Source organism: Anabrus simplex, chromosome 5 (assembly GCF_040414725.1).
Source record: "Anabrus simplex isolate iqAnaSimp1 chromosome 5, ASM4041472v1, whole genome shotgun sequence".
In the NCBI taxonomy this organism is placed as follows: Eukaryota; Metazoa; Arthropoda; class Insecta; order Orthoptera; family Tettigoniidae; genus Anabrus; species Anabrus simplex.
The window spans coordinates 181,185,020-181,197,231 of record NC_090269.1 but is presented as its reverse complement, the minus strand read 5'-3'; the positions used below and the strand labels follow the sequence as shown (position 1 = coordinate 181,197,231).

At 38.8% G+C, this 12,212-nt stretch overlaps 1 protein-coding gene across 1 annotated transcript in view; it reads left to right on the top strand.

The window, feature by feature from the left end:
- Positions 1-12,212, top strand: part of Prosbeta4 (Proteasome beta4 subunit) — a 28,975-nt gene that overhangs the window by 15,649 nt on the left and 1,114 nt on the right. Inside the window, exon 3 of the mRNA XM_067147201.2 lies at positions 810-972. Coding sequence (XP_067003302.1) covers positions 810-972 — 163 coding nt within the window. The remainder of the gene's footprint in view (positions 1-809; positions 973-12,212) is intronic.

Genomic DNA, 12,212 nt, shown 5'->3' with positions numbered 1-12,212 from the left:
CTTGTGGGGACATTCTCAGAAAGTTTTGAAAGCCTACTGCATCATGAATTGAAAGTTCTGACGCCTAAGTGTCCTCTCCAAACTTAATTTTAAACGCTTTTCCAATATTTTTCTTTGCCACACTTTGAGTCTGCATTTTTCTGTAATTGCACTCATTAAAATAATAAAAGCTGCAGCTGTATTTTTTTTTTCCTGACCCTATCCATTGTAACCTCACAAACAGATATTTTGGTGTGGACACAATGTTAAAGAAGTTTGTTAACAAAAGTTTATTTGGTGTGGACACAATGTTAAAGAGGTTTGTTAACAAAAGTTTATTAACATCTTGAGAAATGTTTTCCTTAACATTGTTTATTAACTTTGTTTCGTGAACATTGTTTATTAACTTTGGTGTGGACCATCCATAGTTGTAATTACAGTTAGTGTGTAGGGTAGGTATGTCCTTGTTTTATTGTTGTCATTATGTAAATAATGTATGTTGATGCAGTTTGTCAATACAAGCAAAGATTTCTGGAAAAAAGTTTGCTTTCTACTGAAACCTCGATTTAAGGTTAAACAATTCTGGTCCCTGGAAAAACTTTAAATAGGGGTTCTACTGTATGATAGTTCTAATATAGTATTTTTACCTCAAATTAAACAATATAATATTTAAATAAAATACAAATTTTTAGGATTGTATTGCATAGGAATGTAAAGGGACCACAAGAAAAGTTTATATTATTCACAAATTCAAGAGAACATCTATTTAATTAACCAAGTTCTGCTGTATATAATTTCCTCCATTTTGAGATTGAGAATTTTGTTTTCAGAGTCCATACAATGTAAATATGTTGTTGGCTGGCTACAGTGATGAAAAGGGGCCCCAGTTGTATTTCCTTGACTACCTGGCCTCTATGCATGAGATGCGCTTCACTTCTCATGGTTATGGAGGCATGTTTTCACTCTCGATTATGGATCGGTACTACAAACGAGGTAAATGTGACATTATAATTTTTTCTTTTTATTTGATTGTACTCTTATAATAAATAGATCCTTTTGATATTAAAACTTTCAAACTACATGTTTTCATGTGTTTCTCCATTCTTAACAACGTAAAAAAGGTCTTATAATCATCATAATGCAGTTGGGTCCAGTGGACTGCACGCAGCTTCAGGACATCTCATTATCTCATATAAATTGCCCTGTTGTAACACTTGTTTCCAATGCTGATCTGTCTCAGATCTCCAAGTACGAGGTGCTACCCAGAATTCCTGATAATTTACTCATAAACACCTAATTTACACCATCACTGTTAGTCACCCTGGACTTGAATACAGAGTTTCCAGCAATTTTTCCCATTTTTGGAAGCACTTGAGGAAGTCTTCCTGCTTCATTGTGTTCAGTACCTCCTGCAATTCCACTGGGAACTAGTCAATGGTGTCAAAAGTGTTTTAACTGGAGTTTCATTTTAGGGAAGAGTAGAAATTTCAGAGGTCACATGAGAAGTGGGTGGGGGTGCAGAATGATAGAATGAACAACTTATGCACAATTCCTCAGATGTCAAAAATATTATCAACACTGACTTGATGTTGCTGTGGACTGTGCATGCTTCTTTTGGGCATAGAAAGGTCACGACTAGCCTCCTTTAGCATTTGATGGGTTTAAGCTGCAGTTTATTGTGTCCGAAGCAAAATTTAATACAGGTTCTTCACTCCCTAAAGCAATTTTGAAATTATCAGAAGCCCCAGAATGTGATGGAAGAGAAAAGCATCTAAAATCAGAAACATGTGCATGTATGAGGTTTTCAGCTGGCTGACTAATGCAGTGGAACCTCGATTCTCCGTTTTTCGAGGGACCATGAAAATAAAACGTACAACGCGGGAAAATGGAAAATCCGGGAATGAATGAAAACCATCAACAATTTAGCTAAACATCACAAAAATGAAATATGTATAATTATAATCTTACAAAAATTCCTAAACCAAACAAAACTACAGCCCTAATGGGACTTAGACTGCCAAGCGACCGCTGCTCAGCCCGAAGACCTGCAGATTACGAGGTGATGCATGGTCAGTGTGATGAATCCTCTCGGCCGATATTCCTGGCTCTCTAGATCGGGGTCGCCATCTCACCATTAGATAGCTCCTCAATTAAAGGTAATCACGAAGGCTGAGTGGACCTGGAACCAGACTTATATCCAGGTAAAACTCCCTGACCTGGTCGGAATCGAACCCAGGCCCTCTGAATGAGAGGCAGGCATGTTAGACTGCGAAACCACATTAATTAACGGTATGCGAGTTCAAACTTCGTCAGTTTCCCGTGAAAACTTCTTTCAGTTCAGCAACTTTGATTAGCCAAACTCTTTGAAAAACCTAATAACACCGAAGCAAATGACAATCGACCACAAGTAGTTTTTAATTCTCTTATTTAACACGTTGAGTGCCATGGGTACGTGAGAGTAGTCAAGTTTTTGAACTTCACGTCCCCATATGGGGTCGTACGTTCGCTCTAAATCGAGGACGGTGCGAACCCATTTGGGTAAGCAGTAAGTATGTGTTTCGAAGATGTATAAAGTCTCTTCCTACCATCTGCTGGTCGTCTATTTATGTACATGCGTAGTCCACCTTCCATTCCTCAATTCCTGTTTTGGCGTGACCCCATATGGATACAAAAAGAGTGCTTTGTAGGGTGACAAAGTGATTGTCTATCCCGCGCACGAATTTTTTATGTAAGTGTGCAGTGCTCTGAGTTTCCTTTTCTTTTTTGAAGTCGTTACGAGTAAATCGAGCAGTAAAAGACTTAGTGCAGATAGTCTGGACGATATATCGAACAAGTCGGACAATGATGGTATAGACGAAGTATATAGTTACAGTGATTTTGAAGCCAGTACAGAGCAAATAGGGATCTCGCATGTTCATCCACATTGATGAATTACAGTCTTCAGCATACACAATTTCACTGTACTCCGGGTTTCCAAGCTAGCTGTTGCAACAATTATGACGGTATTCAACGATATATTCACTGGTTTCCCATGTTGCACAATCATCGCTGCTAGGTTCTCTTACTCAAATTAAAAGTTATACAAACAAAATTATTAAGTTATTTATTAGACCACCTAATCAATACAAAATCGTCTTGGATGATTTACATAAATTTGTTAGCTAATAGTGGTACATGTTTCGCCTTCCCTGAAGGCATCATCAGCCATAGTCTTAACCTTAAATTAAAAATAAGCGTCTAAATAACATGTAGTAATGAAATGAATTTTAAAATCTTGAAGAGATTTCAAGTAAAATAACATTAAAAATAACAATGATGGTTTGAAAATACAATGTGATGAGATATATTAGTGGAAGTATTAACAAAATTAACATTAGAAGGCTGCTAAAATAAGTACAATGGATAAAACAACAGATTGTTATACAACAAGTAGTAAGATTGCATGAAAGTAAAGTTGATAGTCTGGCGGTTATAATTAGACGATGGCGAAAAATCGTATATAATCAAAGTAAAGAAGAGAGAATAAAAGTCAAAGTTAGTCCAGAGATCCGAAGTTAATCATGATCTTGAAGATAAAAGACGAAAGTCATTAGCTAACAAATTTATGTAAATCATCCAAGACGATTTTGTATTGATTAGGTGGTCTAATAAATAACTTAATGTTATTATTTCAATCAAATATCATCAATACGGACCAAAAATTATATTTATTACATGTAATAACAAAATTATATATGGTACTTATTCAATATTCCTGTAACTACTAATTCTTCTTACAATATTGTTCTGTTACATCCTAATTTACGAAATTCACGATTTTCACTACATTATGTAACTACATTTTATACGAAAATTTCCTAACCTAAAATCGGAAGATCGTCATTTACAAATATTTCCTGACCTGAAATCGGGGATCGTACATTTTTACGGCTCCAGTATGAATAAGCTAACATATCTATCAAAATCAACAGCATATAACGCGTCCCTGCAAAGGAAAATGTAAGTATAACCGAGCGTCGGGACCGTAACTACTGTATAAGTACGACCCCATATGGGGGCGCGTGTACGTGTACAATTCGTAATGACCAATACGACCCCATATGGGGTCGCATTATTTTACCTAATATACATAATAAGTTAACGTAATATATCATAAATACATCCTAATTTCAGCGATCATTTGCTTGGTTAAGCCTGTGAACATTTTGGCACCAGGGAGTAACTCGATGTTATTAGCTCACGGCACTAGACGGCAATCCTATTAAATTCGGTCTGGCACTCAACATGTTAATAAAATAAAGCACATTAGATACAAAAGCGCCCAACATGATGGCAAAATCCCTTCTTTTCTTAAACTTTCATTGTAATTTGGTCTCCGGTATACTGTTTGTAGTCAGTTTCTGGAAATCTTGTACCGTTACTGTGTAAATTAGGCCTACATCGACTTTTAAAGGTTAAGTTGAACTCGAAAACATGGTTTTGACAGTAAGTATCGATTCTCAAAAGTTCTCGAGTGCATTATATTCAATTCTGCCCGTCACTAATCCAATCAAATTGGAAAGATAAAAGAAATATCGTCAAAACTTCCGAAATTACGGTTATTCTTGACCTTGAGGTCATCTGGAAAACGTGCTCGTTGCACATGTCACTACGAGTTGGAAATGATGTACTGGTAACGTGCGCAAATAAAACGACTGCGGTTTTTGGTATTTTAACACGAAAACGTAAAATTCCCAGTCTTACATTAGGACCTAAACAGTCGAAAAAATTTTAAAATATAAACATCTAACCATGGACATAATGTGGGCGTTTTATAAGTGCAAACATTTGACGAAACTCGTTCCGTCTTCAAGCAGAGCTGTTGAAATGCGCCGTGTCTCCTTACAGTTGTTGTGGCCACTCTCTGCTCTATGATTTTCCGAGATTCTCTAAACAATACCTCCGAATGTGATGCTAAGATGGTCCGTTATGCAAGTTCACCGCTGATCGCTTTTCCAGTACCGATACATTACTTGCTCTAATTATCGCAATGACAGGGCGTAAACGCCAAGATCCGTACGTATGCTATCCTTTCGTGAGATGCAGTTTATTAAAATACATTTGATCGAGGATTTAGCGTTGATGGGACTGGAATTTATGGACGGTTGATCCGGGAAATCGTTTATTCGAAGAATGGATAATGCGGGATTTTTACAACGTGATTTAATTACGATGCTTGCTGGACCACGTAATTTGAACGCATATTCCGGGAACGGATAATCGAGGTTTCACTGTAGCTGAAACATACACTAGAGGAATTCTACTGTCAGAACTGGTCATATGGGATATTAAAAAACTCAGAAATTCTGGATAGCACCTCGTCATCCATCAGTCCACTTTTTTCCTCGGTCTGCCTGCAATAAACAAAGTCTATCAGCTTTACAGACCATCTGTGTGTACCTATTTGTGAGACATGCCTTATCCACATGAGATATTTACATCCCATGCAGCATATAATGCTTGGATATTTATACACTTAATCCATCTCGTGATTGTACCATATCTGATACTCCCCAATTGTTGTGTCTTTTATCGCTCCATAGATCTTCTGCAAAACATTCCATTCGGAAATGAGGAGAGTATTGTAATCTAGTTTCCGGACACTCCTGATCCCACACCCGTGCAACACAGCACTCACTCACTCACTCACTCCGTAGGATCCTTCTGGGGTGTACAGATGGAACCTACTGCCTTGTAGGACGAGGAAGGCATCCTCAAAGGCTAAGGGAGTAAACCCTGAAAGAAAATCCTCTTATGCGTTAGGCCTAGCAAGTCAGCAGGAGTGTATTGAGTACAGTCGCTTTCAATAAGAAAAAGAGCCTCGGAAAGAATATTATAGACCAGACTGACACGTCCTCTCAGACAATTGTAAAGTATGATGATATACAATGTTCTGAAAGGAAACCCCAAATAAAAAAGAGACCCAAATACCGAATTGGAACTATGAACATTCTATCATTAACTGGAAAGTTAGAACTCCTAGACATGATGGATAGAAGAAAAATATTAATATTGGGATTAAGTGAGACCAAATGGAAAGGGATTGGAAGTAAGACACTTCGTGGAGGTTATAAATTATACTGGAGTGGACAGGAGAAGGTAGCGAAAAATGGTGTTGGATTCTTAATTAGCAAAGGGACTGATGCTCCAGCTGAAGTTATCTGCAAAAGTGATAGAATCATTAAAATGTTCATGAAACTGGAGAACACTAAGTATACCATCATACAAGTGTATGCCCCACAGACAGGCTGCAGTGAGGAAGACAAAGAGAAATTTCGGCAAGACCTGGAAGATACAGTTAATGAGGAAAATGTTGTTATTATTATTATTATTATTATTATTATTGAAGATCTAAATGCGCAAGTTGGGGTAAACAGACTTGGGTACGAGAACATCATTGGTCCACATGGATTTGGACAAAGGAACCCAGAAGGAGAACAACTGTTAGATGTGTGCAGAAGAAATGATCTTATAATCAAAAATACATTCTTCAAAAAAAGAGACAGTCATAGAATAACAAGGTACAGTTGGGATGGCCAGTATACAGTAGAACATTGATTGACTACGTAATCACTAGGGGCCTTATTTTTTGGTGAAATAAAACTGTTGATTTCGGTGTTAAAACTGACACTATTTCGGTAGGTATTTCGTGAAATAAATTGTTATACTGATCGATGTTTCCTGCGAAATCTTCCTTGTAGTAGCGTATGGGGTAAATGTAACTAACTTTGTGGTAAGGGGTTTTAAAGTAAACTCTTGTAATATATCATTGTTATTAAATCTTAGAAAAACCAAATATGCAAATTGTTATAGAAATAAATATATAAATCACTTTAAAAAAAAAACAAATCCCATGGCACTACAGCCCTTGAAGGGCCTTGGCCTACCAAGCGACCGCTGCTCAGCCCGAAGGCCTGCAGATTATGAGGTGTCGTGTGGTCAGCATGACGAATCCTCTCGGCCGTTATTCTTGGCTTTCTAGACCAGGGCCGCTATCTCACCGTCAGATAGCTCCTCAATTCTAATCACGTAGGCTGAGTGGACCTCGAACCAGACGTCAGGTCCAGGTAAAAATCCCTGTCCTGGCCGGGAATCGAATCCGGGGCCTCCGGGTAAGAGGTAGGCACGCTACCCCTGCACCACGGGGCCGGCATATAAATCACTGATACTTCGATATGAAGTTAGGTGATCTGCCCTGCGATATACATTTATACATAGCCTACCTTTTTAGACGTTGAATTACTTGTCTCCAAAGTACAAACTAAGCATGGTTTCAACATTATCAGGATGCAGAGTTGTGCGACAGTCAGATTGTGTCTTTGTGTAAGCAGAGAAGCTCCTCTCACTGACCACATTAGACGTCGGAAACCATAAAGCTTGCGAACTCTTGGATGTAAATTCACGGTGGTCTTTTATAAAACCTCCTAAAACTTTGCTAACACTGTCTTCTTTCACTTCATCAACCAGATGTGCTTTCATTGCATTTTTCAAAGTAATGTAGCTCTGGAAGATGTTCATGAATATGCTCTTTTTCCCCGGTCGGGGCTGAGTAGCTCAGATGGTTAAAGCGCTGGCTTTCTGACCCCAATTTGGCAGGTTCGATCCTGGCTCAGTCTGGTGGTATTTGAAGGAGTTCAAATACATCAGCCTCGTGTCACTAGTTTATTGGCACGTAAAAGAACTCCTGTGGGACAACATTCTGGTATCTCGGCGTCTCCAGAAAACGTAAAAATGGTTAGTGGGACATAAAAACAATACCATTATTACTACTCAGACAGGCGATTTATTTACAATAGGCCTACCGATACCATCATATTTTACAGTAAAGACAGTATTATTTATCTTTCCTTTAATATTCATTCTCTTCCTCATGCCAGGATTATCCTATTTTCTAGAGGTATGTTGGCTTGCATGAATGCTTTTTTTTTGTATCTATTACAAATTGCTCTCTAATTTTTCAACACCTTTATGATATGTAAAGTATCGCCGATTGTTATTTGCCGCTTGGAATTATGTTCATTTGCTTCATTCTGATTCTCTGCACTGTATATCGTAGCCTACGTTTCAACTTTACGAATATTACCGGTACACTATTGATACATTAGAATCTTTCTTGCAACGTCAAATACACAGAACCCCTCACTGTTGTATTCTTCGGCCCTCGAAAAAACTGTTGTGACTTCAGTTTTTGGCATTTTTATACTTAAATGTTGGACATTTGCCGATAAAGGTTTGTAAGTAACAAACTCTCATTGCGCACTGCTGTGTCTACGACCGGTCCTGTATCTTGTTGCGACCACAATGCTATTTGCAGTAATCGATAACAGATATTGATTTTTATCGACTGCCTTAGAGATCGCGGAACTGAATGCACATACTTTCGATACACAATGCGTACCGCTTTGTGTGCATTTGTGTGGGGAATATACAGCGCTATCAAGCAAATGAGAAGGAACTACAGTAGTCAAGTTCTCAGAAGCATTTAAACATTTATTGGAGAGCTCTTCTGGTGCCATTTTGCATTTTTTGCACCAAATGGTGTATATTTTGTGATTATTTGTGCAATTCGCACAGTAAATCAAATTTCGCGATATTTCACGAGTTCATTTTGCTAAAATACGGTATTTTTAGTACCTGGGAAGTCATATATAGACAAGAAAGAAGATATCAAGAAAACTCGTGCATATCGTTATTACCAAAAAATACGGCCCCTAGTAATCACAAATAAAGATGGTGGCAGGTACATCACAGATGTAAAGGTCATCCCTAGTGAAAGCATAGACAGTAACCACAGATTGTTGGTTGTAGACTTCAAACATAAGACAAATGAAACACAGACACTTATTACGAAAAAACCAAGGGTTAAAACTTAGAAGTCCAAATAAAGGAAGAATACAAGCTAAGGATTCAACAGAGTTTGCCGAAGTGTGAAGTAACCAGCGTTAATGAAGAATGGAAGGCCTTCAAAGACACCTTTGTGGGAGAAGCCAAAAACCTGTGTGGAGTTACAAGTTCTATCAAAAGAAAAAAGGAGACACCATGGTGGAATAATAGAGTGAAAACAGCGGTGAAAGAAAGAAACCAAATAAAGAAGGCATTGGACAAGGAAAAACAAAAACAGGGACAAGAACGAAATGAACAAGAAATACAAAGACTTCAAAGAGTATACAGGAACAAGAAACGTGCTGTAAAGAACATTGTAAGGGAAGAAAAAGAGAAGAAATGGAATGAGTTTGCAGACAGACTGGAAGGGGACAGTAGAGGAAATATGAAATTGCTGTACAGAGTAGTGAAAAACAAGTGAAGGGATCAAGAGACCATAAAAGCAATAGAACGTGATGATGGAACTCTGACACAAGAAGAGGGAGAAATTAAACAAGAACTCAAGATCTACTTCGAAAAGCTGCTGAATGGAGATACAGAAAACATAACAACGGATAGAGGAGAGCCAAGTCGAGGAACCACAACTGAACCACCAATTACATGGCTTGAGGTTGAAAATGCGCTCAAGAGCATGAAGAAAGGAAAGGCAGTGGGCATAGATGAACTAAGTGCAGATATGCTGAAAGCAGCAGGAATTCCAGGAATCCAATGGCTCTACAGACTCCTCAACAAGATATGGGAGGAAAATACTATTCCTGAGAACTGGAAGATGGGCATCATTGTACCTCTGTTCAAGAAAGGAAGCCGACGAAAATGTAGTAATTACCGTGGTATCACACTGTCTCATGTCCTGAAAATATTGGAAAAAATAATAGAGACCAGAATCAGAGATATTGTTGAACCAATTTTGGAAGAAGAGCAGTATGGTTTCAGACCAGGAAGATCAACTACAGACCTTATATTTGCAATTAGGATGCTAATGGAAAAATACTGGGAGAACAAGCCTTTATTTCTAATATTTTTGGACATTGAGAAAGCATACGATAGTGTACTAAGGGAAAGAATTTGGCAATGCATGAAAGAACTTCAAGTGCGAGACAGCCTCATAGACAAAGTGAAAATATTGTATAGTGGGAACAGAAGCTGTATTCAAGTAGGATGTGGTTTGTCGGACTGGTTTGAAACAAAGAGAGGAGTGCAGCAGGGTAGCTCATGGTCACCACTTCTATTTATTATTGTAATGGATGTAGTAATGAAATCTATTAAAAGGAAAGAACATGGAGATATCAAAGCCTTCACATTTGCAGATGATGTTGCGATCTGGAGTGACTCAGAAGAGGAATTGGGAGAGAAAATACAAAGTTGGAATGAGGAGTTTAAGAAATATGGTTTAAACATCAGCAAGACCAAGACGGTGGTGATGAAAGTGTATGGGGAAGGAGCAGAACCAATAGTCATGTTAAATGAAGCTCAACTGGACAGCGTTCCAGTTTTCAAATACTTGGGTAGCGTTATATCAAATGACAACCTAGCAAAACATGAGGTGAACAATCGAATCAATAAGGCAACACAATTTTACCACCAGGTAAGACACCTGCTGTGGGATGAGCAAATACCCATGAAAACAAAAATGATATTGTACAAGTCCTATTATACACCAATTCTTACATACAGTCTCGAAACCACAACACTGACCAATAGAGATAATTCCAAACTTCAGGCAGCTGAAATGAAATTCCTACGCACTATGATCCAGAAAACCAGGAAAGACAAGATTAGGAATGAGAAAATTAGAGAAGTAGGTATAGATGATTCTCTCCTCAATAAGATTCAGATATCAAGACTGAAGTGGTTTGGTCACATGAAGAGGATGCCAGTAAACAGAACTGCAAGGAAGGAATTTGACAGAAAGGTAGAAGGAAGACGACCCGTGGGAAGGCCACAAAGGAAATGGATAGATTTAGTTAAGAGCGATGTACTGCTGAGGGTTCATGATTGGGACAAGTTGGTGGAGGAAGAATGGTACAAGGACAGGATGAGATGGAAGAGGCTCATATACCACACCCGGGAAACTGGAGATGGTTTAGGATGATGATGATGATGATGTCTGTGTGTCTATATCTTTATGAAGGAGGAAGGCAACTCCATTTTTGGATTCATTATTGTTCCCACTCCAGTACAGCACATATCCTTTCTGAAGGGCTTCTTCCCATATCCTTTCCATTTTGTCTCACTCAACGCCAATACCTTGAGCTTACGCCTCTCCATAAGGTCCACAAGTTCTTCATATTTGTTGGTGAGAGTACGGATATTTAGTGTACCAATTTTCAGTCGCTGTTTCTTGGGAGGGTTTTGTGTCTTCTGGTATCTCCGGTGTGAGGATTCCCCAGCACCACATGTAAAATACTACCTTCACTACAACTAACTTAGTGGCGCCCCACACAGGCGGGATACCAGACATCATGCAAGGCACGACCCCTAACTGAATCTACTGAGCTGCCTCCAACATGGGCGGATGACCCGGACCACATGTTAGGGCACCCCCTACGTCTACACTAACGTCCTAACTAGTTATTCTACTGCCTACACCTAATTTAAAAGAACTGACTGGTCGTAGTATCCCCTTGGTAAGGAAAACTGCCCGTCCAGCCCGTGATACCACTCCCAACCACGCTTCGAGGGTCAGATGTCTGCCCCCACCGACACCTAGTTGGCAATGTGTTTTCCTCCCCTTCTTTGAGTGGCGGATCACATGAGGCGGAAGCCAATCCATCATGTGACCGGTCGCGTTCTTATCTACTATACAGCCTGTTGTATACGAGTCGCCTTTCTTGCACGTTGCCAGCACCCATCCTTGCTTCTCCTGTTTCGTCACGTGCGGACATGCTTATTCTTTTTCACCTTGGGTTGGGTGAGTCCCACCCCACCCTTTCACCTCTTATAGCTCCCACTCCCCATCCTATATCTTTCAGTCTGCTATTTCTCACTTACTTCCTACATTTCTTCTACCTTATTTACATCTTATCCTCTACAGTTTACACACTGATTGTTCAATTTTCTTCAACTATGCCATGTAGTTAATATTTATACATCTTTTTACAACACTGACCTTAAAAACAATTCAATAGTTCCTTACGTCTGCTAACTTACACCATCTTCATATAGTTCTACCTTATTGACGTCTCATTATTTACCACTCACTAATTGCACATTTCCTTAAACAGCACCAAAAACTTAATGTTTATACAACCTTCTCTTTCCAGTACATATATTATTAGCTAATATTTTCCCTGTTTGCTGAATGCATTCCT